Genomic DNA, 25908 nt, shown 5'->3' with positions numbered 1-25908 from the left:
CAATTCCCTCAACCTCCCATCTAACAAAGCTATCATATAGGGATGGTTCTTCTAAGCTTGATAAACTTGACAACACATTTGGTGATATTACTTCAAGTTTTCTACAACCACTCATGTCTAGTAATTTTAGCCTGCTCTATTGTCCTATTTCCTTTGGGAGCACTCTAATACCAGAACTACGGAGGCCAAGGATTTCTAAATTTACGAACTCTCCTAAGATGTCTATATCAAGGCAACGATGCCCCTTAAAAAGGTTATTTGGAACTTTTAAAGAATAATCGGCACTACCCATAGAGAAAAATTAAGGTTTGGACATTCCAATTCATCTGGAAGCTCACTAACCTTAGTCTTTTGTACGCTAATAAGACGGTAGTTTCTCATACTTTCCTCATCTGACCACCCTTCAAATACGTTTTCCTTACCTAAAGAAAGCCAACTATGGTCCCTAGAAGCAATTCAAATGGCAACATCGCAGACAACATCATCCATATCACAGCATTCAGGGGTAGAATTAGCAAATAACAGAGAAGAGTCTTTGAGTTCACTAGCCAATGTCAATACTCTGTTCAGTACCTTCTCTATTGTGTCAAGGTCACGAAATAAACCCAAGCCTCTGCAACATTTCAGTAACCTTCAATGGCAGCATTATGACCCATTATACAGCAGAGCAAGAAAGTGAATTTTAAGTTCTTCCCTTTCCAAGTATTTGTAGCTCATCTCAATAGCTGAATACACAGCACCTGAGATACCCCTGAAGTTTATTTCAGAGGGCTTTAGCTGCTCCAGAGCATCCTCCCATTCACACAGATTCTCCTTATATTTCAAAGCCTTTGCAACTGCTGCAATAGCGATCGGAAATCCTTCACATTTTTGGGCAACTTTATTTGCTGTATATTGGAACTCAGCTCTTTCAGCAATAGGAGCAGTCACGTTCTTAAACAGCTTACATGCTTCATCTTCTTTCAGGATATCAATTGGATGGCTTTTCTGAGAACCCATCAACTTCAATAAAACGAGCTTCCTAGACGTCATCAACATCTTCAATCCCTTGTGTTCGTCGGTCGGAAGAATTCCAAGTGCGCCCAAGTCTTGTTCCTCCCAAATATCATCCAAGATGATAAGAACCTTGGTGAGTTTCTTTAGTCGATCATGTAGTCGGGCAGCTCGAACATCAAGCTAGGCTCGTCTAATTTCAGGCCTAACTTACTGGAAAACTCATTTTGAATATTTACCGTGTTTGAAGTTTGTGTTATAGCAACCAACACCACTTCATCGAACAGCTGATTCTCCTTGGTTTCTCTAGCAATCTCTTTGACAAGTGTGGTTTTGCCAACACCTCCCATCCCGTACACTCCTATTATATTGACATTATCATCTTCCAACGCGGCCATGATCCCATTGAAAGCACTGCTTCTTGATCCAAAGGCCTCGTACTCTGTTACAGGTCTGATAATGCCTATCCCTTCAAGAGCAGGGCGGTGTGAAACTCTATTAAATCCCTTGTTTTGGTCCAAGAGTTTAGCAATGATGTCAGCCTCATTTTCCGCTTTATTGCTGAGTTGATAACGGGACTCGAAATCAGGACAAAGCCCAGAGAAACACTCCATTGCTTCCTCTTCATCCTGCTTTAAATTAAAATAGGATTTATACTAATATGTTATAATCACCCTCACATCACACTCACATCGGTATCCATCATTTACTCACCTTGCTTTATCAACGATCGGATGTTATTGTCATGCCTTATGTTTTTATACAATTGTTATGTAAGCATGATGATAATATGTGATGAATGTAACTATTGAATGAGATGAATATTATATGCTCATATATTTTTCTTATTCACTGAAGTATGTCTTTTTATAAATTTCTCCTTAGCTTTGATCAGCTTTTGATATCCATTTTCTTTTATATCATTATTTTTTTCATGTTTTATTTCATTCATTAATAATTGATATCTAGAAAAGAGTTGAAAATCATTAGAATATGCATATGCAAGAGAGAGCACTAAAAATAATTTTTTTTTTAAAAAATGCATGAAAACTTATTAAATTATCATTACCATGCAATTCTTTGACTCCTGATTCATGCGTCTCTCTTTTTGTTTAAAACAAATGTCAAATTTTTACTGTCTAAGTTGAGTAACCAAATCATTGTGTAAGGAAATCTTAATCGAAACTTGACAATAACTCAATTACGAGAGTCTACAAAAGAAGAGAGGTAATTTATCATTCTTCTGTTGAACCTAAAAAAATTTCTTGAAATTTCTGCTGAAATGGGCACTTCACTTCAATTACCATTTCAAGTGTTTCAAGTTCTTCTTCTCCATTAAAAAGATATTGATAAAATTTTTGACAAAATTTTTTCCAAGCTTTAAATATTAATTTTCTCTCCACTTTTTTGTTGGATTGCAACTTTTAAATATTAAATAAAAGTTGTTGAAACTAAACCAATTTATTTTTTTTTTTCTGTTTTCAACTATTAAATATTAAATAAATATTTTTAATCAACTTTAATTAAAATTAATATAATATTTCGATTAACTTTTTCAACTTTTAAATATTAAATTATTTGAAAATAATGTATAACCTTTTGTTTTCACATAATTTTAATACACATTTTACATTAAAATATATTTTATCAAATGCTAAAACGACTTTTTTAAACATCTTTCAACTTTTAAATATTAATTTTATTCAACTTTTAATTAAAACTAATCTTTTGTTTCACTTTTTTTAACTTTTAAATATTAAATTATTTACAACTAATATTTAATTTTCTTTTGTTTTCATGTAATTTTAATAATTTTTCCACAAAATTTTCCAGGCTTTAAATATTAATTCTTTTCCTCCACGTTTTTGTTGGATTTCAACTTTTAAATATTAAATAAAAGTTTTTGGATCTAAACGAAATTTTTCTTCTTCCAAGTATTAAATATTAAATAAATTATCTTTAAAAAAAAAAAAAGGAAAGATGCACTACTCATTTTAATATGAATGAATGCCTATGTAAATATGCTCGATCCAAATCCGAACCCGCCCGGCCATTTCACCGTTACTGAATCCCAAATTCCCAAGTTTCAAATATATTTCGTCCTCTGAAATTTAGACCGGACATTATATCTTTAGGCTGGTAAGCCCCTTTCATGGTGTTTTAGTAGCCTTCGTCTTCAACCTCGTATCTATTTCTTTTGGCCCCCCAAAAAACCCTCCTGTCTAATTCATTTTAAATTCCCAACATTTTTCAAATAGCGTTTGACCTCAAAAAAGAAAATCATAAAAAATAGATAAAATAAATAGTTTAGTTTGGTTGTAGCAATCTAGAAGGTGTAGCAGGTTGGGTGGAAAAGATGAGGACTCTACCAACAACTTTTACTCTCTCGTTAGTTTCACGCTTAAATGTCTATAAAACCCCTCCATCTTCTCCCATGTTTCATTTTTGTCACTCTCGTTTCTTTCCAATTCCTCCTCCCAGACCTCTCTCTATCATGGCCTCTGCAACTCAGCCTTCTTCTTCTCAGGTAATTTACACACTCAGCTTTCTGTTCCTTTCTATACCTTTAAAAAAGGAAATTTGGGTTTTCTTTTTTTTATTGATTTTTATCTGAAAGGGAGTAATTGATTGGAAAATATTCTTTTTCTGTTTAGGAAAATTAATGGGTTTTCTGTTTGTTTTACTAGGCTGTCTCTCCTGAGGATGTTAATAAAGAAACCAATATATTTCAGTTAATTCAAGCTCACCAGGTTTGTTTAATTTTATATATGTAATGTTTCCCTCTTTGTTTTGTCTATATATACTGTAATCATATTGGGATTGGAACTTACTGAAATGTGGTTGATCCATTTTCAGGAGAAGGCTGCTAGGCTTTCTCCGGTGGAGGAAATCCGTACTGTTCTTGATCAAAGCACGCGCGGTATGCTTTCAACTTTTTCACAGGTTTGTGATCATATTACTAGCTGATTTGTTCATTTATAATATGGGTTAATTAAGCATGAAGAATGATATAAAGACACCTGTGATCATATTACTAGACTTTATAACGAAGATTGTCTAAATTACAAGAGTGATTCTTGATTAGGTTTAATGAACAAGGTAAAAGTTTGTGGATGGCTATTGCTTTTTACTTTTGTCTGAAGTTTTAGGAGTGAAAAGGTACTTTTTAATCCTTTGTGGCCTTTTAAAATTACTTCGGTTCGCTTACCCTTTCCATGGTGATGATTTGGGATGAAGAACTTTGAAGGATTCTTGCTATGCAGATCATAATCTCATCAGCTAGCAGACAATTCTAATCATGATAAATTAATCTTGTAATCATTAGATTTATTCATAATGAATAAAAACTTAATCAACTAGCTGCAGAAGACTCCTATAACCTAAACTTGCACAAGCTGTCACTGAATCTTGCAAAGTTTCTGCTTTTTCATCCTTCCTAGTTGCAGTTATGGTATCTTAGGCCATGGTGTTGCTCATACAATTACTATTTTCTATATAGAACCTGTAATGGAAACAAGATCTTGCAAAGTCTTGGGTCCTTTGGCACTTCTCGTGCAGTTGTTTGAATGGAATTAAACTGATGATTTATATGTGCCTTAACAACTCATATTAGGATTTTTTTTTTCTTTTTTTGAGCTCCTTATTCAGTAAGAACTAGGATTATTATTTGCTTTCCAGGTCTTCTTTTGGTTTTAATTGTTTATGACATTCATCACTTAAGACATTTTTTCTATTTGTTGGCCTGCTCGTTTGGAAATTTTATTCTTGCCCTATTCATTGGACATTTTTCTTGTTATCCTACTCATTTTTACTTCTTTTCTGCATGCAGAAGCATGAGGGCTATCCATCAGGGTCGATGGTTGACTTTGCGTGTGATGCCAATGGATCTCCAATATTAGCAGTCAGCAGCCTGGCAGTTCATACAAAGGTTCTCTTTTTGATTTTGAATTTTACTTAGTGAGTGCTTGATAAGTAATCTATTCACAAAACGCCCTAGCTCAGACGAATTTAAGAGAAGGGGAATTGAAACATCAAAAGGATATTGGGTAATGTTCGGATTAGTATCATGCATGGTGATGGAAGCATTTATTGAATCATGTTAATTGTTAGGATTATAATTTGGTATTGTCATGTTGCCAATTTTGAACAAAGCCATTTCTGAGAACCAGGAAAGCTCTTTTCTCTTTTTATTAGTATTAGTTGCTTATGTCCTAGTCACCAACCTGCTTTCATTCTACCATTTGGAAAATTCTCCCTTGTTAATCCTATTGTCCTTGTGAACTGGTAGACAAGTTTTGTCCCTGTCACCTAATAATTCTGACAAAAATTACTTTGCAGGACTTATTGGCTAATTCCAAATGCTCGTTGCTTGTCGCTAGAGATCCTGAAGACAGGACTGATTTAGTAATCACTCTGCATGGTGATGCTATTGCTGTAAGTTTGTAATTTCCAGTCTCCTGCTGGGCATCCTAATTGTTTGGTGTTCTGAAGTATTTGAGATGATGTATTGATCAATTATACAGGTATCCGAAAAAGATCAAGCAGCCATTCGAACTGCTTATTTGGCTAAACACCCAAATGCATTCTGGGTATGTTTCTCATCCCCCTGCATGCTATGTCCCTTTAGATGAATGTTGTCACTAATCTGCTTAGATAGAGAACTCAGCATATGTTTCTATTCTGAAGGTGGACTTCGGTGACTTCCAATTTATGCGCGTTGAAGCAAAGGTTGTGAGATATGTATCAGGTGTTGCGACAGCTTTGTTGGGATCAGGAGGTTTGTGTTTTGATTACTTTTCTGTATTACATCTTACATTCCTTCTATTCTAATGATAATTTTGAAGAATGTTAATGCAACCTACCATTTAAGACAAGGCACTACTGGTTCTTTTTCTGCTGCCTTTTACCCGTTTCATTTATTGTTTTCAGCAACTTATTGACTTGTTTGTGGTTCTATTATTCCTTTGTCCTAACAATCATTTTTTATATTTTATTTTTCCTTAATGTCATTTTGTATTTTTTTTTTTTTATATGCTTAGAGTTCAGCAGAGAGGAGTACCAGGACTCGAATGTTGATCCAATAGCTCAGTTCTCTAAGCCTGTTGCGGTATTTTTTGCTGTTCATTTTCTCCTGTACAACATTTCATTTGTTCATGAAAACATCCATTTTTGTCTTATTAATCCAGCTTTTTGTTTCAGTCTCACATGAATAAGGATCATGCTGAAGACACAAAAGTCATTGTACAATTCGCAACGTCAATCCCGGTAATTAAGAATATTACTTTTTGGACAGTATCTTATATTAAGTGGAAGATTTTATCCATATTGTATTGAAGAGGCAAGTCAGCTAGCTCTTTCTGGTTAAGTTGGAAAACCATCGGACATGCCTCAATAGCTAATCCTAGGCCTCCTAAAATCAGAGTAAGAGAAATTAATAACTTATTCTGAATAATTTGGCTAAAGTTGCTGAATATTTCTTCAACCCAAGTGCGGTAGGGTTCTAATAATCTGGAAAAGACAGAAAAATGATTCTTCATCCTAGAAGATCCAATGTTACGACTCAGATTTCATCTAAGTTTCTATTTTCAGACGGTTCAATTTAGTTGTGGATGAAAAAATGATATAGTGCCTCGTAATTCTTTTGGAGGCCAATGACGGTTTGTTTGGTTTTGGAAGGAAAGAAAATTAGGTCAATGTATAATTTGGTTTTCTGAAGTCCAAAATGAAGTCCTGTAATTGAACCAAAACAAACTGAATTGCACCACTTTGGATCCGTTCATCATTTTTAAAATTTTTAAAACTTTAAAATATTTACTTGGTTCTATAGAATTTTTAAGCATTGTTCCTAATTTTAAAAATATTAATTTTATATTATAAAAGATTAAAACATAGATTTATGTTCGATTTGAATATTACTTTTTAACTTAACCAAAGACCAAACCAAATAAACCTAATTATTATCTGAATCAAATCTGAATTGAATTGCTGATCCATTTCTTCCCAATCATCTCTAACAATTATTCAATGTGATGATGTACTCTTCTTTGAAAATTTCTCATTGAAGACCTTTTATTGATAGGGAATTTAACATATCTGGTTATTGAGCTATTCCTTTTCCTGCCTGATCTGTCTTTCTCCAGGTAGACAATGCTTACATGCTGGATTTGGATAGTCTTGGATTCAATGTCAAGGTTTTAATAACTTTTAACCCTTCATATTAAATCTATGTTATTGGCTAACAGAAAGTAACGTTCTCCATTGCTTTGAAGTTAACTGATAGAGATTTCCAATCACTATGCCTTGTGAGTTGTGAATCAGTTCTTACTGTATTCAAATTCTTGGTCTATGAATCTTTTTCCCTGCAGGCTGGTTATCAAGGGAATACTTTCGAGCTTCGAATTCCTTTTCCTAGACGTGCAGAAGATAGAAAGTGAGATATCTTTATATTAAATACTTTTTGGTCTGAAGAAACTTTCCTTGATATCTTACTTGTCATCTGTTGTTTAGTAGATATTGTTTTTACATTTTATTCAAGGCATTTGCTCTGGGATTCTCATCTTAATCTTCTTTCTCAATGAGAACTAAATTTGTACCATCCTGGCGAAAGCCACTGCAACAAATGGGGAGGGCATGGCACATTGTTGTCCTTTATCCAAGCTTTTTAAATAAGAATACTGATATTGTATTTTAATCTGGGTTCTTTGTCGACTGGCTAAGACTTCAAGTAAAGAAGCAATAGCTTGCATGAACAAGTTGTGGGTGTGACTGTGTTACATGCATGTTTTATTGTTGCTCAGTCAGTTCTTTTCTTTTCCTTTTTTTTTGTATGGTATTAGGGATGTCAAAACCCTCATAGTTGATATGCTCCAAGCTGCTCGGTCTCAAGTCAACTGATCACACTGCTAAAAGTGACCCAAGTGGTGAGAGTTATCTAATTTCTTAAATCTCTGTTTCATCTAGACTTATGATTGTCATTGCTCAGCTTCAGGATTATAAATTACCATATATTATGAACTGTATACTGGAAATGGTATCCGATGGTGAAGATCCTCCTCATGCTTATTGACTTCGTTTTGCAGGATATCATGTTACAGTTTCTTAAAACTTCTCCAGAATATGGACCAACAAATATTTCCAGAATTCATCCAATAAAAATACAATTACAGAAGACAAGCAGCTGGGATAATTCAGCTTTCTGCATCTGATACCTCGGAAACTTTCATTTCAAGTTATTGCTATTGCAGTCTATGATGCCATTTGAAAGTTGAAACTAAGGGACGTGAAACTGGATTGTGATTTATGTATATATACTTTGCTATGGTATAATATTTTCTTCTTTCCCCTAACAAAGTGGAGTTGGATAAAAACATGAACTATTGGAGGTGGAATATAACTTGAAAACATGATACAATGGTTTGGCTGTCAGAGAAATATGAAGGTGACTGGCAAATTATCTTATTCACCGACTCTTTTGGGAAAAGTTCTTGAAGTAATCTAATCTGAAATCCTGATGCAGCCTAGTTTTACTTTTTCTTCTGCAAAAGTTTGAACCTCTTAGTTGTTTCCAGACCATGCGGATATACTTAGTGTTTGGTTGGTTGTAAATTTTTGAAATTTACTTAAAAAAAACAAAAAAAAATACATAATCTTAAAAAAATTTAAAAGAAAGGGATTTTAGGCTAATATAGTAGATAAGTCCTTGAACATTGTTATTTTATTCAAGTCCTTATATTTTTGTTACATCCAATTAAGTACTTAAAACTTCGATTGGTAAACAAATGTCCTTACACCGTCCTTTTTTCTTTTTTTTTTTTTAAATAAGCCTTTCTTCCTTCATTAAATCTAAATTACATTCAATTTCACTCTAAAATACGGTATGTACTATTTTAGTTAGTTAAATTTTTTTTTCAATTTAATCACTTTAGATAAATTAATTGTTCAAACTAATTATTCCCGTTAAAATAGTTGGATTTTCATTAGCAGAATGCTGAAATAGCACGTTAGCATGTAGTAATTTTTTTGTTGACTTTTCCAAACTCCAACATTCCTTCCCTCTATGACTCCGTCCAGACAAACTTTTGCCCCAACAGTGCACTTCTATGCTGGGGACAGGGAAGAACAACCCGCTGTATTATCTATTGTTCGGAATGACGTGTCGGAGGGGACTACAAGGATTAGCTTGAGCTTCTCCAAGGAGGATTTCATGGACGGGTGCTATAGGCAAGATGATAGCAGCATAACACAAGAAATTTCCTCGAGGAGGTAAAGAAAGGTTTCAGGAAGCGGGGGAAGGGACAGAGCTAGTGAGAGAGATGAGGGAGAAAGTGGGTATGATGTTATATTGATGACCCACATTCCATTCTGGGTTTCCTCTTTGAAGAAGTTATATGCAGTAATGAAGGAGGGTAATTTGAATTTATATAAAAGCAAATTTTACTGTTATTCTTAGGTCTTTCAATATTAAATTAGTTGATATAAATGTAAGAAGGGTTAGTGTAAATTTATTTTGATTGATGTTACTCAATTTACGGATAATTTCAACACTCAACTTTGAATTTTAATTAAATTTTGCATTTTTAAATTAAAATTTGATTTTAATGATTTGAAAACAAAATTAAATGAAAAAATTATTATTTCAACTATTTTTATTTTAATAGTCAACATTAAGTTACTTTATAAAATTATATATTAACTTTGAATTTGTATTTAATAAAAATTTTAAAATATATAAAAAATACTTTGTTGTTTTTTATTAATAGCAGTTTTATAAATATTTAATATTATGTTAATTAGTTAATCATTTTTAATTTTTAAATAAATATTTAAAATATTTTAATTTATATTTAACTAAAGTTAAAATTGAATAATAAAATTTAATCAAAAATCAAATTTTAGTTTCAAAATCATTCAAATAAAAATTCAATATAAAGTTGAAATAGAGTGATAAATTTACCATTAATTTAAAAGTATCAACAAAACTAAAACATAGTGAAAATATAAATATAACAATTTCTGTAACAATAATGTTTACTTTATTTTATTTTTATTTCATTTTATTAGTTTTATCCAAAACCTTATTTAGTAATAATTTCTCATGTATCTTTAATTAAAAAATTCCATTTAAAATAAAAATAGGTTTTTGTTTTTAGGGATAGTGTATTTCTTTTAGGCTTAATTCATTATTTAACTCTTAAAATATATCTAATTTTTTCACTTTGGTACTTAAATTTTTTGTCCCAATTTAATATTTATAGTATTAATCACTTCTCAATTTAGTATTTAAAGTATGCCTTATATTTTTGAGTTCATTTTTCTAATAAAAAAATTGATAGCCACACAAAGAGACATGTCGACTTTATGTAAAACAAAATTACTTTCTTTTATTAAATGTATATACATATTAAAAAATAAAAATGAAAATAATATATATATAAGAAAACAAAATATATATAATCTAAAAATATATATAAAAATAAAATTTATAATAAAAACTGATAATTGATAAGAAATTAGTTGAAATTAATAATATTATTACAAAAATTGTGAAAAATTGTAAAAATATATATATTTTAAAAGTTTAATAATATTTTTTATAGAATTCAAAAAGTATTTAAATTTCAAGATTTTTTGCAATTACTTGAAATTTAAATGCTTTTAAATTTTTATAACAATTTTCAAATTTTATATATTATTTTAAAATTTTAACTTTATAATTATAAATTTTATAAAAATTTTAATTAAATGTTTTTATATATAATATATGATTTTTTACTTTTTAATCAATATAATATATAATATTAAAATAAACAAAAAGACTTGGGTATTCTAATAGTGCCACATGACAAGCTAGCGTCAGGCAACAGTTGGTCAATTGTCAATCAAAGTCAATTTTTTTTTAATATTTAAATATTTAGTATTTAATATCAAAATTTTCTATTTTAAATTTAAATTTAAATTTTTTATTTTAAATAAATTTAATTGTCACTGACAATATTTTCATTGCCGAAATAAGTCACATGATAAATTTTCATTAGTCAAGTAACCTAACAGTGTCGTTAAAGAATAACCAAAATAGAAAAAAATACTTTAGATACCAAATTGTTGCAATAAAATAAATATCAAAGTAAGAAAATGGATATACTTCAATAGTTATCATGAATTAAAATTTTTTATTCCACATAGATTTAAAAATATGGTTAAATATTTTACCGCTATTGTGAACCTTTTAACTCAGTTTATAAAATTTAAAAACTCCACTATATATATTTTTAAGACATTTTTCAATATTCAGAAATTAAAAGTTGAAGAATAAAAAGATATTTTGTTAAACAAAAATCTATACTATCGAAACAAACAAAAACTTAAATTGCTTTACTATTCTTGATAGATTGTAGAAATTTCTATGCAAATGCTACTTTGAGGTACAACAAGATGGGCAAATTTTACATAGGGGAAGAATGTACTTTTGAGATTTTGTAATCACATAGACCAGTCCTGACAAATGCTACCTTCTTATATCACATACACACTCATCTTTTGTCATATGGGTGATTCCACCCATCAAACTTGACACAATTTTTTTGCCTCATCTCACTGCATGCTTAATATGAAGTACAAAACATAATCTTATGGGATATCATAGTTGCCAAAATTACTAATATTTATCCAAAAACAATAATTATTCTCATTCTGATTTATATATATATGAAAAATATCAAACATCTATACACCAAACAAACCCCAGCAAGCACACCCATGTTTTAACTTCTCTATATTTTTCTCCAACCCATTAACATCAACTCCAAAAATATTCCCCCAAAAAATATCAGAAAAGAAAAAGGGCCCTGCTGCTGCCATTGATTTATCTTCAATCTGAATCACTTTCCATATTTCCCATGGCCTTCAATCCTCTTGGTCTCTGCATCATGCCAAAACCCCACATCAGAAACATGAATAATAACATAAAAAATTATTGCATTGTAGGAAATGCAAAATAAGAGAAACCAAATCATATGTTACCTTCTTAGAACTCTTCTTTTCCCTAACTTCATATCTTTCTTGGCACATATCAGTCAACCATGCCCCAGGGCTCACCAGCTGCCACCACAACCAACCAATACATGTCAAATTTACACCAAAAATTATATATATGGAGCCTACATATATGCTTCAAATACAACAATGTTTACTTACAAGTAAGCTCCTTTGGATAATCTTGGCTCTCTTTTTAGGCCTCTGAGGGGGTTTACACCCTTTCATTGCCATAAAATCCTCCTCTTTTTCTTTGCTTGACAATGTGATATACAGCTTTGGCCACGCTACCCCTTTGTTATCCTCTCCGTTATTGCTATCCACTGCAATCTTCCCGTTCTCATCCACCAATCCCACTGCTGACCCTCTTGTTGTGTAGTACCTGTCTTCCTTCTCTGGTGACGCCGCTTTCCGGTGATCTGACCGCAGTATAGATGCTTCTGAATTCCTACAATCAAACACACAAAAAGAGTAAATTTCACCATTATACCAGTTTGCTTATTTCAATTATAAAAGTTTTATATGGGAAATTTCTTAACACCATGTTTGGTTGCTAAGAGACCAAAAATAGCAGTCAGAGAACTAAAATGGTATAAAGCAGACAAGTAGGAACTTCCCCTATCCGATCAACCAAACAGGGGACAACGAGTCCCACAACCTTATTGAGTCATTTTCCCGGAAAATCCTTAACACTGGTAGATGGCTTCTGAGAAAAAATAAATAAATATGCCTTTTCTCTTTTACCCGGAAAAGAACCCATAGCCATGCCCAGCTAATTTTGGGGAAGGGCGAAAAAAACAACATTCAATCTCTTTCCCCTCCCTCCCAACCTAAGAGCTTCTCAGAAATCAAAGAAAATGGGTAAAATTAAATTTAAAAAATTCCCCAAAAAGACGAGAAAAAGCTTGAAAACAAAAAAAATCTCATATTTTTTCCAAACAAACAAAAGGAGCCAAGAAAAATAAAACATGACTTTTTTTTTTGAAAATTCCAAGAAAGAATTGATGTTCATACCTAGTCAGACGAGGATTGAATTGAGAAAAAGGAGAGGATTCTTTATCTAAAAGCCGAGAAGTGATTCTTCTACGAATTATAGTATTGGATTTATGAGAGATTTTTTGAGGGTCTTTAACTCTCACACATCTTAGCCTCTTTCTATTCCCCCACTGTAAAAACAACTCCGGCTCTATTGTTTTGCATGTTCTTTGGCTCCTCTCTTCTTTCTCCATCTCTGTCATTAAACCAATAAGAACAAATTAAAAAAAAGTTTCAATTTTCTTACATCCAATAAAATCAAAGCTGAAGAGCAATAAAGTTTTTTTTTTAATTAAAGAAAGACCCAAAATCCAATTGCGGTTGAAGAAAATAAGAATAATAAAAACTGATTTTTCGAAAAAGAAATTCCCCGGAAAACCAATTTGGGTGGTTTATGCCGTGAAAATCAAAGAGATGATGAAAATAAAGTCTGGGTGTTTTCTGTTTGTTAAGAGTAGGAGAAGAAATGTCATATGAAAGGGAAAAAATGAACTGCGAGAGAAATTGGTTGCCTGACCTTGAAAAGCTAAACAGATACGCTATAATCTTTCCTAAAAAAACCCAGAAAATCCCAACAAAAAAAGAAACCAATTACCAAGTATGAACAAAAAAGAAACAAGATAAAGCAAAAGAAGGAGATTTCTTACAGTGAAGAAAGGGTATCATCCCAGAGAAGAACAAAAAATAGGTTTTGTTTTGTATTGTATTGTTCGCCCAAATTATTAGTGCAAATTCTCTGTTTCTGTTTCTCTTTAACCTTTCTCTGATTTCTTCTTTTTGCTCCTGTAATAGATTCTGGGAAAGGAGATGAAGCAAAAACAGGCGAGAAGAGAAGATATGGTGGTGGTGTTGTATATATGGATCATTGAGTGGGTTAGTTAACCAAACCAAGTAGGCGAGGTAATAAGTGGCATTAGTTCCATTTTAATGGAGCTTGGGCTAATTCTTCTTTTATAAATTTCTAGAAAGGCCTTCATTTCCCTTTTCAAGTATTTCAGTTGGGCTTACAAATATGGGCTCCATAATTCTCCCAAAACTTAATTAAGTTTTAGTTGAAAAATAGAAAAAAGCAATGCAACCATCAACTGAATAAATAAAATATTTAAAATCTTTCTCCTATCTTAAAGATTAAAATATTAAAGAATGTTTTAATTTATCAAAATATTTTAAAATTTATATAAATACCTTTCTCTCATTTCTAAAATTTAAATTTGGAGCCTTTCAAGTGTAACAACCAACTAATTTATGATTTGTTATATATATATATATATATATATAAAAGCTAACTAATTTATCATTTGTATTTTAATTATTTTAATTTCATTTTAATTTCATATATGCATTAAATTTTAATCTATTATTAAATTTCTAAATGAAATTTGCCTAAACATACATGTTGTTGAACTAGATTAATAAGTTGAATCATAAATGAAAAGTTCAACCAATGAGAATTGAAAACCAGTAATAAAAAAACTTTGATTATTTCACTAAATTTAGTTATCTTTTATTTTAAGTCTTTTGTAACTATAATTTTATTTATAAGAAATATTTAATTGGTCACAACAGTGCATCTAAGTTAGGGACAAATATTTTGACAGGAAATCATGGTAGAGCAACAAATTAATTAGAATTAAAATGATTTGAAAGTGATGATTGTTATCTTCTTAACTCAATATAGTATCCAAGTAATGAACTTAATCTTGACCAGCAACCCCAAATGATTAAAAGCTAGGTTTGACATTTCAAAATCTGAATATTAAGAAAATGTAAAATCCCCCAACTCATGAAATTCACAGTCCTCCAACTGCTCTCTCTTCATTTCCATTTTGCACACAATTTGTTTTTCATCCTCCAGCTTCTGAGGGTATAAAGTTGAGTGTGTGAAATTGGAATTTGACTTTCAAACCATGGAGTTAGGCCTGAATTGCTTTGAGATTAGGAAAATGGGCATGATAAGTCAAGTAAAGGCGGATTATGTTGACTTCTTGGGATGCTACCTCATTGTATTCACCAACTTCATACTTCAAACAGTATAACTGGACTTCCTTTAAAATATGTGTTTCAAGTTAATTAAATTTTATATCCATGTGCTTTTTTTCTTTTTTTTTTTTATTCTTGTCTTAGTCTTTTGTATATGAATATATAAATAAATCTGTTTTACTTAGGAATAACGAAAGTGATTAAAATGAGTAATGATAGTGTTTAAATTATAATTTTTATTTTATTTTTGATGCTCCAAATGAAAATTTATATTTATCTAAAAAAAATTTCATTTTGATTCTTGTTGCTTACTTACTTAGGACTTGGAAACAACAGGCCTTGCCTTGTAATTTTGGAGAAGAAGTTGCTTTAAAATTTTCCCTAAAGATTGTGGGGTTAACTGCAACTAACATCTAAAATGTAATTCAATGGTTTTTAGGTTGAAGTGTGAATGAAGCTACAATCAATTCAATTTGATCAAAGTTATCCACAAATTGTTCTACTTTTAATTAAAAAGCAGAAGGAACAAGAATTTGGTGATTTTTTTATATTGCGTCAATGTATTTATTTTTATGTTTTTAATATTTTTTATACTTTTATACAATACTTATCAATCTTTTAATCTTACTTATCGTATGTATTAAATATTTTTCCTTATGTAAATACTATACATAATATATTATCTAATTAAAATGGTAGTTTTCTTTGGACGAAAATTAAAAAGGTAGTTTAGTTTGCTTTAAATATTTAATTATTAGAATTAATGAAATAAAATTAGTTTATTTAGATAAAATTTTGTAAGCACGTGCGAGGATTTAATTGAGTCAATTTTAAGCCAATGAAAAAAATTGAGTTAGTTGTAGGTATTTAAACAATTTATTAGATGCAAATTAAAAATTATGGTTATTCGAAATTAAATTGAATCGATTTTTTATTTAACATATAATTGATTTAAATTTTTATGATATAAAATAAATATTTTATATTTAAAATAATTTAAAAGTTTTGAAAATATTATTGTTTTTTTAGAAATATTTATAAAAAATCTTAAAATTTTATCAAATAATATTCAATATTCATTTTATCAAAATAAGTCTAAAGTATCAAAATAAAATATTATAAAAAAATCGAGAACCAAACTCACCCGAACTGAATTATGATGGATGATTCAAAAAATGTAAAAAAATCCAAACAAATTGAACCGATATCAACCCAATTAATGGAGTTGACCATTCTTATTTTGTCAAATATTTAAGGAATAACTGGTATTAAGATTATATTAACGTTCATAATCATTAGTCACCAATAAAAAAGTTTCACATCCTCAAATTTTAAAGGGTAAAGTGTAAAAATATATTTAATAAAGTATTACTCGCATCCTATTGTCCATTGAACTTTTTTTTTTCTACTTTGATTGTAAACTATACAAAATCAAATATTTTCGTCACCAAAAGTTAACGGTCATTTGAAATTTGATGAAACTGTTGATGTATGTTTTTTATTACTCTAATAACAAATTTAGTTCTCTAATGTTTTCATATTTTATCAATTTGATCTTAAATATAAAAAGCTCAACAAATTTAGCCTCAATGTTTACAAAATTTATCATTTTAGTTCAAATTATAAAAATTCAATAAATTTAGTCCTCAACATTTACAAAATTATAATTTTAATTTTAAAATTTTGTAAATTAAAAACCAAACTCCAAATCTAGTATAATTACAGAAGAAATTATTACCAGTTAAAAATATCCATAGAGTTATTGGCTACATCACAACCGCAACCATCTATCTAAAAACACACTCAGCCATAACAATACAAGAATTAATGAAATTGTTGAGTAAAATTTAAAATAATCAATCTTATCAATTTATTTTTTCAAGACTTTTAATGTAAGCTAAAAATTCTTCTCCCATTTTTTTCCCTTTTTTTTTCCTACATTAGGTTAAAACTATTGTTTGCCACTAAAATATGGTGAATTTCAGTATTTGTCTCATTGCATGAATCTTCACAAGAAATTTTAGAAATATAGTATTGTGTTTTTTTTGAGAAACTGTGAACCTTGTTTTGCAAATATGCGTTCACACCAAATTTCATTATTGTACCCTACTCACGGTTTATTTATGGTTCTTATTTTAGTTTCTTATGCTTAAAAAAGAGTTTTAAAAAAGTTCATTTTCACTATTTGGTACATGAAAATGAGGTATTAATGATTTTTCAGTACTGCTGCTAATTGTGTATGTAGTTGTTCAAATTTGTGTGTTTAGCCAAAGGGTGGGGAAATCAATGGCATCTGCCATACTTACTTTCAAGTAGACTTGTCCAAGGGTTGGGTAGCTCGTCTAGCTTGGTAGGACCAACCCAACTTGTACTAGGCTTGAACAAGGATTTCCGCACCTTAAGTTGGCTCAACCTAGTTCAAATTCAATTTAAATAGTAACTTTTTTAAAAAAATTACATATAAAATATCAACTAAAATTATATTTATAATATTTTATTAATTTTTGAATACTAAAACGAGATTTTTGGGCGGGTCAAACCAACTCGAAAATAGATATGGCCCTGAATTTTTTTGGAATTGAGCCTAAGCCCAATCCATGGATACCTTTACTTTCTAGGTTCCATCTTGTATTTGGGTTAACCCAAAGTTGAACCCTTGTTTTGGAGCTAAGATATTAGCTAGTGGTGATGATAATTATTTTATTATTTTCATTTTATCTAGGTTTGGGTGTTGGGTTATTTAAAAAAATACAAAACTTACCATTTTGTAAATGTTGAGAGTTAAGTTTAATGATTTTTTTTTTAGAATTTGAACTAAAATGATAAATTTTGTAAATATTAAGCGCTAAATTTGTTGAAATTTTTATATTTAGGATCAAATTGATAGAATGTATAAACATTAGAAGGCTAAATTTGTTATTAGACCAACAAAAAATCCCATATCAGCACTTCCTTTAAATTTCAAATGGTTATTAACATTCAGTGATGAAAATATTTGATTTCATATATTTTAGTGACCAAAATGGAATGCAAGCAATACTTTAGTGGTCATTTATGTACCTTTACCCATTTTTAAATGCATACAAGGTTATTATACATTCAAGTATCTAAACTATTTAATAAAATTATTGGTTAAGTTGGTGTCACAAGTCACCTAGGCCCAAGTTGGTTAGGGAAATTACAAAAATAGCATTCTGTATTTAAAATAAATTATATTATTTAAGGGTGCTTTAGTCCTTCAATTTAAAAAACAATAAAAATATGCATATGGTAGAATTTGACCATATGCTAATTACATTGAAAAAACCTTAGATTTACCACTAAACTAGAGGTGTCCATGGGTTGAACTGAGTCCTGGTTCCAAAATTTTTTTCAAGCCTAAGATTATTTTCAAGCCGGGTCAAGTCACCCAAAAAGCATGTTTTACTATTTAAAAATTAATAAAATATTAAAATTATGTTTTTAGTTGAGATTTTATACATTTTTATAATTAAATTTTAATCTAAAAATGTTTTTTTATTATTTAAATTGAATTCAGTCTAGGTTGGCTTGGCCCAAGGTGCAACATTGCTCAAGCCTGGCTCAAGTTGGGTCAGGTTGGCTACGCAACCCTTAGATAGGTCTACACTCAACCAAAGCTTTATTTTGATATATTTATACATTTTAGTTTTATTAGGGTCAAAAATAAAATTAGTACCTGAACTTGCCTACATCTCCCAGATTGATACTTATGGTTTTTTTGTTCCAGATTGGTACCTGAACTTTTTTTTCGTCCATTATATTGGTATTTCAGCCTAACAATGTTAATTTTTGAAGACATGGCAACTCTGGCCAATTGCGAGCTGCCACGTGTCATCCACTTTGACTCATCCCATTTATTTATTTTTCTTTTAATTTTTTAAAGTAATTCGTTTTCTACCTGACCTCTTCGTCTTTTACCTCTCTTCCATCTTTTTCGTTTTTCCTTTCACCAACTATTCTGTTTTCTACCTTTTTTTGGTTTTTTTTTTCTTTTTTTCCTTTCACGGTTTGTTCATAACACTTTTAAAGGAAGAAAATGAGCAAGATTGTCTTCTCCTACAAACAAAAAATCAAGTTCTCAAAAATAGGATTTTGTATTGCCATTGTGAGATAAGGGCTCCCGTTTGCAACGCGAATACACTAAAGAACAAAGGGAGAAAATTCTTTGGGTGTGCGAACTTCAAAGAGGTAAATTAGGGTTTGTGTTTTGGTTTGTCATAGTTAGACTTCTGAGAAACAAAGGGTGCTGTGATGTTGGTTGAAGATTTTTGTGCAATTTTTTGTACTGACATTTTGTTGCAATTTGAGTTGAAGATATATTCTAAAATTTTTAATATTTTGAATTTTTTTTTTGTATGTAAGAAATGCAAACCGAGGGTTATGATTTTTTCGATAGGTTGAAGGTAACAATAATGAGACGAATTCAACTGTAGAAAAACAAAGATGCACAATCGATAAAATAATGTTTCAAAATAAGATGTTACTGACAGAGAATAGGAGATTAAGGCTTGAGCATGATAAGCTCAATATTGATGATATGCAAAGAATGCGATTGAAGGTAACTCATTTGGAAAAAAAAGATCAGATTGTACAAGGCTAATATGTCAAGGAACAACAAAGTAATAGCTGCTTATAAATCATTGTTAATTGTATCATAGATGGTGTTTTTGGGTTATCTTACTTGTGGATGGTGAAATATTGTCCATGTATTTATTGCATTAATTGTTAAGAATGAATAAATTGAATGGAAAATCTTTTTATGTTTTTGTAAAATGTTGTTGTAAAAGAATCAATAGATACCAATATATGAATTGAATGGAAAATCTTTTTATATTTTTGTAAAAGAATCAATAGATACCAATATATGAATTAAATGGAAAAAATTTTTACGTTGTTGTTAAAGTATATACCTATACCAAAATTGACATCGACAAAATAAAACCATCAAATAAAGGATCCATGGAAAGACAAAATCAGGTTGACATCAACAAAGTAGAACCATCAAATTATCCAACAAAATATAACAATCAAATTTTCCATTGTATATTAACTAATTAAACTCAACCGGGAGGTATGATCAATAACATGGTATCATCAATAACATCAAGTGTGTCTAACTCGTGTTCAACATATACATGTATGGACCCTATATTTCTAATATGGCAATCGTTGCTATGGATGATGAATTATAATAGCAAACACTCAGTCCCTTGCTAAAATCTAACCCATTTTCAAAGTATACAAAGTTATTCACAGCTCTATACCCAGCTTCCGCTACCATCTCACACAAAGTATAATAACACAAGAAATCTAAGTCAAAATCCCATTGCAACACTTCCCCTCCAACATAGGCTGCACAAGGGTTTGTGACAACAGTTCCACCCAAATGCATATACACCACACATTTATCCCAAGTCATGATAAAACACTACATAGACAAAATCAATTAGATAATAAAGTCAAGTACATAATATAAATAGTAATATACATAACATAAATAATATAAACAACAATATACATAACATACATGATATAAATAGTAATATACATAACATACATAAACAATAATAAACTACATAACATACATAAATAGTATTATAAATAACATACATAATAGACATACTAATAATATCAATTGGCTGACCTTTTAGCCTCAATCAATTTTTACCCTAAAAAAATATTCCCTTCAAAATGGAGTTTTTTGTATACACATGAATGCCAAAAAAAATTACAAATTAGTTATAATACGAATAAAATATCTAAACAACGAAAACCCTAAATACTATTAAAATTTGGTTCAACATTAACCCAACACTAAGAAACCATTACAAATTGTTAAACATTCTTTAAACTAGAAAATCGAGGGTCCCAACAAAAAATTTGTCACTTTTTAGAATGAGTCAAAATCTAAGCAGTGAAAAAAATAAAAATTTTCTATTTTTAAAAAAGACACAATAAAAAGCATATCTAAAAACCAATAAATTTAAAAAATTATGCTTTTTAAATGGAAACAAAAAAACAACTCAGAAAGATTGAGTAAAATACCAGTAATCGATGATTAAAATCGGGTAAGCTTGATTCGAATACCACTTCACTAATATGAAAGGCTAAGTAACCGATAATGAAATAAGACTTCTTTTAGTGAGAGGATGAAGAAGTTTTCAAATGGTTGGGTAATCAAACAGATTTTTTAGATGGCTGAAGGATGGAATTAGAAGGGTTTTTACACTAATGTTGAAGGATGGAAATTTCTTGTGAAAGGATCCAATGTAACTAAAATAAAGATTCAGAGATGACTTTTGATGTTGAATGATGGAAACATCTGGGAACCGAAAAGGTTTCTTCAACATTCGATTTACTAACTGATGGAAAACATTTAATAGATTTTAATTTTTTTTATTTTAATAAATGATGTTATTAATTTAAGAGAAATAATTTTAATCATTTTTTTTCAAAGGGATAGGTCAAAGAGGGTGACATGTCGTAGTGCGCAAATGGTCAAAGCTGCTACATCATCAAAAAATTGATGTTGTTAGGCTTAGTTTATATACTGAACAAAAAAACCACAAGTATCAATTTAGGAGAAATGGACAAGTTTAGGTACCAATTTTATATTTAACTCATTTTATTATGTACACTTTATTACCTCAATCAATTGTATATTTATACTTAATATTTATAAAGCCCTTTACTAAGTCGGTGTCACCTAGACCTGATCATAGGCTGGACCACCCACCTAGGTTTGATTGTCCGCCTAAAAAGTGAGAAGGTTTGGGTAATTATATAGGCTCGAAAAATAGGTTTAGACAAAAAAATAAGACCCATTTTCTAAATCGGTTGGGCCCCGAGCATAATTTTTTTTGGTTCAGGCTCGACTCGAATCTCATGCCTATATATTTTTTTTATATTTTCAATTTGTTAGGAAACATTTCTTTTTATATAAAAAAATCTTAAAAAAATTATTACAATCGAGCCAACCTAAGTTTTAGTATTTTTAATACGGGTTGGGCTTGGGCAAATTTTAGGCCCATTTTTCGAGTCGAGCCTGGGCTTGAAAAACGGGCATAAAATAATGTATTGGCCTAGCCTAGCCCATGATCAGGTTTAATATCACCCATCAATCAAGTCCCAACTCAAGTTAGAAAATACCAAAATATCATTTTATTTACAAAATAAGTTATATGATTATGTGAGTTTTTTATATATATTTTATAATAAAATAAAATTTATCCATACCTAAAAGAATTAAATTTTAAATAAATTACTTTAAAAAATTAAAATTTTGAAAAAAACATGTTGATGAAATTGAAATATGTAAAGCCAAAATCAATAATAATAATTGAAATTTTGACACATAAACAAAAATTTGAAAATGGAAATAAAAACATAAAAATTTTTAGTCATTTTGGTCCTTTTTCATTTTCCAGAAGAGTTTCTGGATGTTTTCCCAGAGGAATTGTTGGGTTTAACTCCAGTTCGAGAGGTTGAGTTTGGTATCGAGCTTTTACAAGGTACAACTCCAGTTTCCATTGCTCCTTAGCATATGGCATCGAAGGAGCTTATGGAGTTAAAGACTCAGTTTCAGGAACTTCTTGATTGAGGGTTCATTCGTCCCAGTGTGTCTCTGTAGGGGGCACCAGTTTTATTTGTAAATAAAAAAGATGATACTATTAGGATACGTATCGACTATCGTCATTTGAATAAGTTAACGATAAAGAATAAGTACCCACTTCCGAGGATCGATGATTTATTTGATCAGTTCCGTGGGGCTTCTATGTTTTCCAAGATAGATCTCTGTTCTGGATACCATCAGCTTAAGGTTAAGGAAATTGATGTTCATAAGGCTGCTTTTAGGACTCATTATGGGCACTATGAGTTCCTAGTCATGCCTTTTAGTTTGACGAATACTCCAATTGCATTCATAGATCTTATGAACCGGGTTTTTCAGCTGTACTTGGATTAGTTCGTCATGGTCTTCATCGACAACATTCTAGTATACTCTAAGACCAAAGGTGATCATGATGAGCATCTTAGAGTAGTTCTTCAGATACCAAAGGTGATCATGATGAGCATCTTAGAGTAGTTCTTCAGATACTCCAAGAGAAACAGCTCTATGCTAAGTTGAGCAAATGGGAATTCTGGTTGAGGGAGATAACTTTTCTGGGTCATGTGGTTTCTGCTGAGAAGATCTGAGTTAATCCTAAGAAAATAGAGGCTGTGCTTGAGTGAAAACAACCTAGGAATGTTTCTAAGATCCACAGTTTTCTTGGGCTAGCAATTATTATTAGAGGTCTGTCGAGGGGTTCTCATTAATTGCAACTCTTCTAATTAAGTTGTTGCGTAAAAACGCTCCATTTGTCTGGACTGATGAGCAGCAGTCGAGCTTCAAGAAGCTCAAATCCATTTCGAGAAGTTCAAAATCTTAAATTTTTGTTTTGTTAAACTCTGTCTTTAGTTAGTACTTGCTTCAGTGGTTTAGTGGCGTCTGGAGGTCATTAGTTCGAATCTCTGCAGGGGTGTGGGGTGATTTTATTTTGTTAGTCTTTGGTCAACTATTCAAATTGGTGGTGTTGGATTAGAAGTCAAATATTGGGTTGTTATCAGGTTGTAAGATTAGATTTGTTAAAAGAGTTTATTTTATTTTGAGAAAAATCCTCCCCAAGTTTCTCTTTTTCAACAGCTTATTATTTCATTTTTCTTTTCAAAATTCTTATTGCTTTTTCACGTTTTGTTTGTTTCAATTTAAGGTTCTATTCCTTTTTTGTTTTTTTCCATCTTTATTATTTCTTTTGTTTTCAAGTCTTTCTTCAATTCTTCTCCTATTCATTTTGTAATTGCTTTTGTTTTGAGTTCCATTCTTGCTACGCGAAGTGGTTGGGTAGGTGTTCGTGGTTTTTGGATTATTATTAGTGGTTTTGGAAGTGAGAGCCTTATTTTATTTTTGGGTTAATTATTTAATGTTCTGATAGGAGAGGTTGCGGAGAATAACATATTACCGGCAAATTAGGCATTTTTTAGGACTATTAACATCGTTTGGGGTAAGCGATCGAACACCCGATGGGTTAATTTTCGACATTTTTAGCGTGTTTATTGGCGACTATAAACTAGTGTGTTACTTGGATTTACTAAATCGTTAATGGAATTAATCATTTTGATGGTTATTTTAAGTTTTGGGAGTACCTTGGGAGAAATCACATTTAAAAATACCCAAGTGTGTAACGAGAAACTCGAAAAATAGCAAATAGGGAAAGCCAAAAGTGGGTGCTGCCGATGCCACACGACCATGTGGTAGGCTGTAGGGGTGAGCAAAATTCGATTTGACTCGAAAAAATTGAAAAAAAATTTGAATTTCGAGTTAAACGAATCGAGTTATTTGAGTTAATCGAGTTATTCGAGTCAACTTGAATTTTTTTCGAATTTCGAGTTCGAATGGAGTTGAGTTTTCGAATTCGAATAACTCGAATAATTCAAATATCAAATTATAATATTTTACATTTTTACCCCAAACTCCTAAACCTTTTTACTTTTTCCTTAAAACTTTTACTCCTTCCCATTTTCCCCCCAAAACTTTTACTCCCCTTCCATCCTAACCCCCCAATCTACCCAAAATTCATTTCCCACCAAAAATTTACTCTCCCATTTATTTTTTCTCAAAATTTTACTCCCTAAAACCCTCAAAACTTTTTATTTTCCCCCATAATTTTTACTCCCTCCCACTTTACCCTTAAAATTTTTACTTCCTTCCAATCCTACCTCCCATCTACCCCAATCCACCCCCCAAAATTTTTTAATATTTTCCCTCTAAACTTTTACTCCCCCCATTTATTTTCCCTCAAACTTTTATCCCTCAAAACTTTTTATTTTCCCCTAAATTTTTACTTCTCACCTTTACTCTCAAATAAAAATCAAAATTATCCAAAAAATCACTAAACATAAGCAGTAATAATTTTATTTATATCTACTATTTATATTATTAATTAAATTTCACATTTTATATTATTTATATTATTGAATTGATTAGTCATATTGAATATTTATATTAAAATTTAATTATTAATTTTTCCATTAAATATTCATGTTAAAGTTTTATATTGGTATCAATTTCACATTTTATTTTAAAATAACTTTTATTAAAAATCCCATTTTGCATTTAATATATTTTAAATTCCAAAATACATAGTGACAAGAATCAAGATAATTGAAACAACTAAGCAAGCAAAAAAGTCAACCCGTATATAAAAGATTAATAAATAAATTATGAGGTGATGAAAGTTAATAAAATTTTTTATTAAGGTTGACAAATTTTATTAGGATAGGTGATAGTGGTTACAAGGACCCAAAATTATTTTTTAAAATTTAACTCGAACAGATATATTCGATTTGATTCGATTCAAATTCCATCTCACTCGACTCGATTCGAGAAAATTTCAAATCAAATTAGGATGATAAAATATAATTCGTCAACTCGATTAACTCGAAATTTTTTCATTCGATTCGAACGAACGCTCACCCCTAGTAGGCCATGTACTAGACTGTGGGTAACACACGGGCATGTGTGAGGCCGTGTGAGCCACACGAGCTGGCCATTTGGGCTGTGTGGGCCACACGAGTGTGTAGGCCCAAAATTCAAGATTTTTTTCGAAGGCCGTACACGTCGTCCCGATTGATCGCGGGCTTTTCGTAAGGACAGTTTGTGATTAAATATATTGTAAAACATAAAATTTGGACATCTGTTAGTATAGTATATGCTATTTGTAAGAGTAACTAAGATGCCAAATAATAAATAAACGTGTAACTTTATGTTAAATATATGATTCAAATCTGATATGTTGTGTATGTAAAACTATA

General features: G+C 30.5%; 4 protein-coding genes across 4 annotated transcripts; 1 reads left to right on the top strand and 3 right to left on the bottom strand.

Annotated features, from left to right (window-relative positions):
- Positions 1-456: 456 nt before the first annotated feature.
- On the bottom strand, positions 457-1032 carry LOC128283927 (probable disease resistance protein At1g15890). Its single transcript, XM_053021339.1, has 2 exons — positions 662-1032; positions 457-613 (listed from the first exon to the last, which is right to left on the bottom strand). Exons 1-2 carry the CDS (start codon positions 1030-1032, stop codon positions 457-459), a joined length of 528 nt encoding a protein of 175 aa, XP_052877299.1.
- Positions 957-1712, bottom strand: LOC128283478 (disease resistance protein RFL1-like). Its single transcript, XM_053020894.1, has one exon. The coding sequence runs from the start codon at positions 1605-1607 to the stop codon at positions 1140-1142; it is 468 nt and encodes a 155-aa protein (XP_052876854.1). The 5' UTR covers positions 1608-1712; the 3' UTR covers positions 957-1139.
- Positions 1713-2973: 1261 nt separating this feature from the next.
- LOC108470738 (uncharacterized) lies at positions 2974-8343 on the top strand. Its single transcript, XM_017772180.2, has 13 exons — positions 2974-3520; positions 3681-3743; positions 3850-3936; positions 4823-4921; positions 5332-5427; positions 5517-5582; positions 5680-5770; positions 6033-6100; positions 6193-6258; positions 7134-7184; positions 7359-7423; positions 7830-7913; positions 8073-8343. The coding sequence occupies exons 1-12, from the start codon at positions 3350-3352 to the stop codon at positions 7885-7887; spliced, it is 981 nt and encodes a 326-aa protein (XP_017627669.1). The 5' UTR covers positions 2974-3349; the 3' UTR covers positions 7888-7913; positions 8073-8343.
- A 3310-nt stretch (positions 8344-11653) lies between these two features.
- LOC108470816 (uncharacterized) lies at positions 11654-13969 on the bottom strand. The gene is made up of 5 exons (XM_017772297.2): positions 13707-13969; positions 13039-13255; positions 12187-12472; positions 12013-12090; positions 11654-11911 (listed from the first exon to the last, which is right to left on the bottom strand). Exons 2-5 carry the CDS (start codon positions 13251-13253, stop codon positions 11861-11863), a joined length of 630 nt encoding a protein of 209 aa, XP_017627786.1. The 5' UTR covers positions 13254-13255; positions 13707-13969; the 3' UTR covers positions 11654-11860.
- Between the last annotated feature and the right edge of the window lie 11939 nt (positions 13970-25908).

The sequence above is a fragment of the Gossypium arboreum genome, chromosome 11, assembly GCF_025698485.1.
Source record: "Gossypium arboreum isolate Shixiya-1 chromosome 11, ASM2569848v2, whole genome shotgun sequence".
NCBI lineage: Eukaryota > Viridiplantae > Streptophyta > Magnoliopsida > Malvales > Malvaceae > Gossypium > Gossypium arboreum.
The sequence above is the reverse complement of the archived record's forward strand: the minus strand, read 5'-3'. Positions and strand labels throughout refer to the sequence as shown.

Bases quoted from the DNA above. Each gene is read 5' to 3' on its own strand.
- LOC128283478 (XM_053020894.1), bottom strand. From the start codon at position 1,607: ATGGAGTGTTTCTCTGGGCTTTGTCCTGATTTCGAGTCCCGTTATCAA.
- LOC128283927 (XM_053021339.1), bottom strand. From the start codon at position 1,032: ATGACGTCTAGGAAGCTCGTTTTATTGAAGTTGATGGGTTCTCAGAAA. The intron at 614-661 runs GTATAATGGGTC...GAAATGTTGCAG, and splicing joins ATTCACTTTCTTGCTCTGCT to AGGCTTGGGTTTATTTCGTG.
- LOC108470816 (XM_017772297.2), bottom strand. From the start codon at position 13,253: ATGGAGAAAGAAGAGAGGAGCCAAAGAACATGCAAAACAATAGAGCCG. The intron at 12,473-13,038 runs GTATGAACATCA...GTTTGATTGTAG, and splicing joins TTCAATCCTCGTCTGACTAG to GAATTCAGAAGCATCTATAC. The intron at 12,091-12,186 runs GTAAGTAAACAT...TTGTGGTGGCAG, and splicing joins TTATCCAAAGGAGCTTACTT to CTGGTGAGCCCTGGGGCATG.
- LOC108470738 (XM_017772180.2), top strand. From the start codon at position 3,350: ATGAGGACTCTACCAACAACTTTTACTCTCTCGTTAGTTTCACGCTTA. The intron at 6,101-6,192 runs GTATTTTTTGCT...TTTTTGTTTCAG, and splicing joins AGTTCTCTAAGCCTGTTGCG to TCTCACATGAATAAGGATCA. The intron at 7,185-7,358 runs GTTTTAATAACT...TTTTCCCTGCAG, and splicing joins GTCTTGGATTCAATGTCAAG to GCTGGTTATCAAGGGAATAC.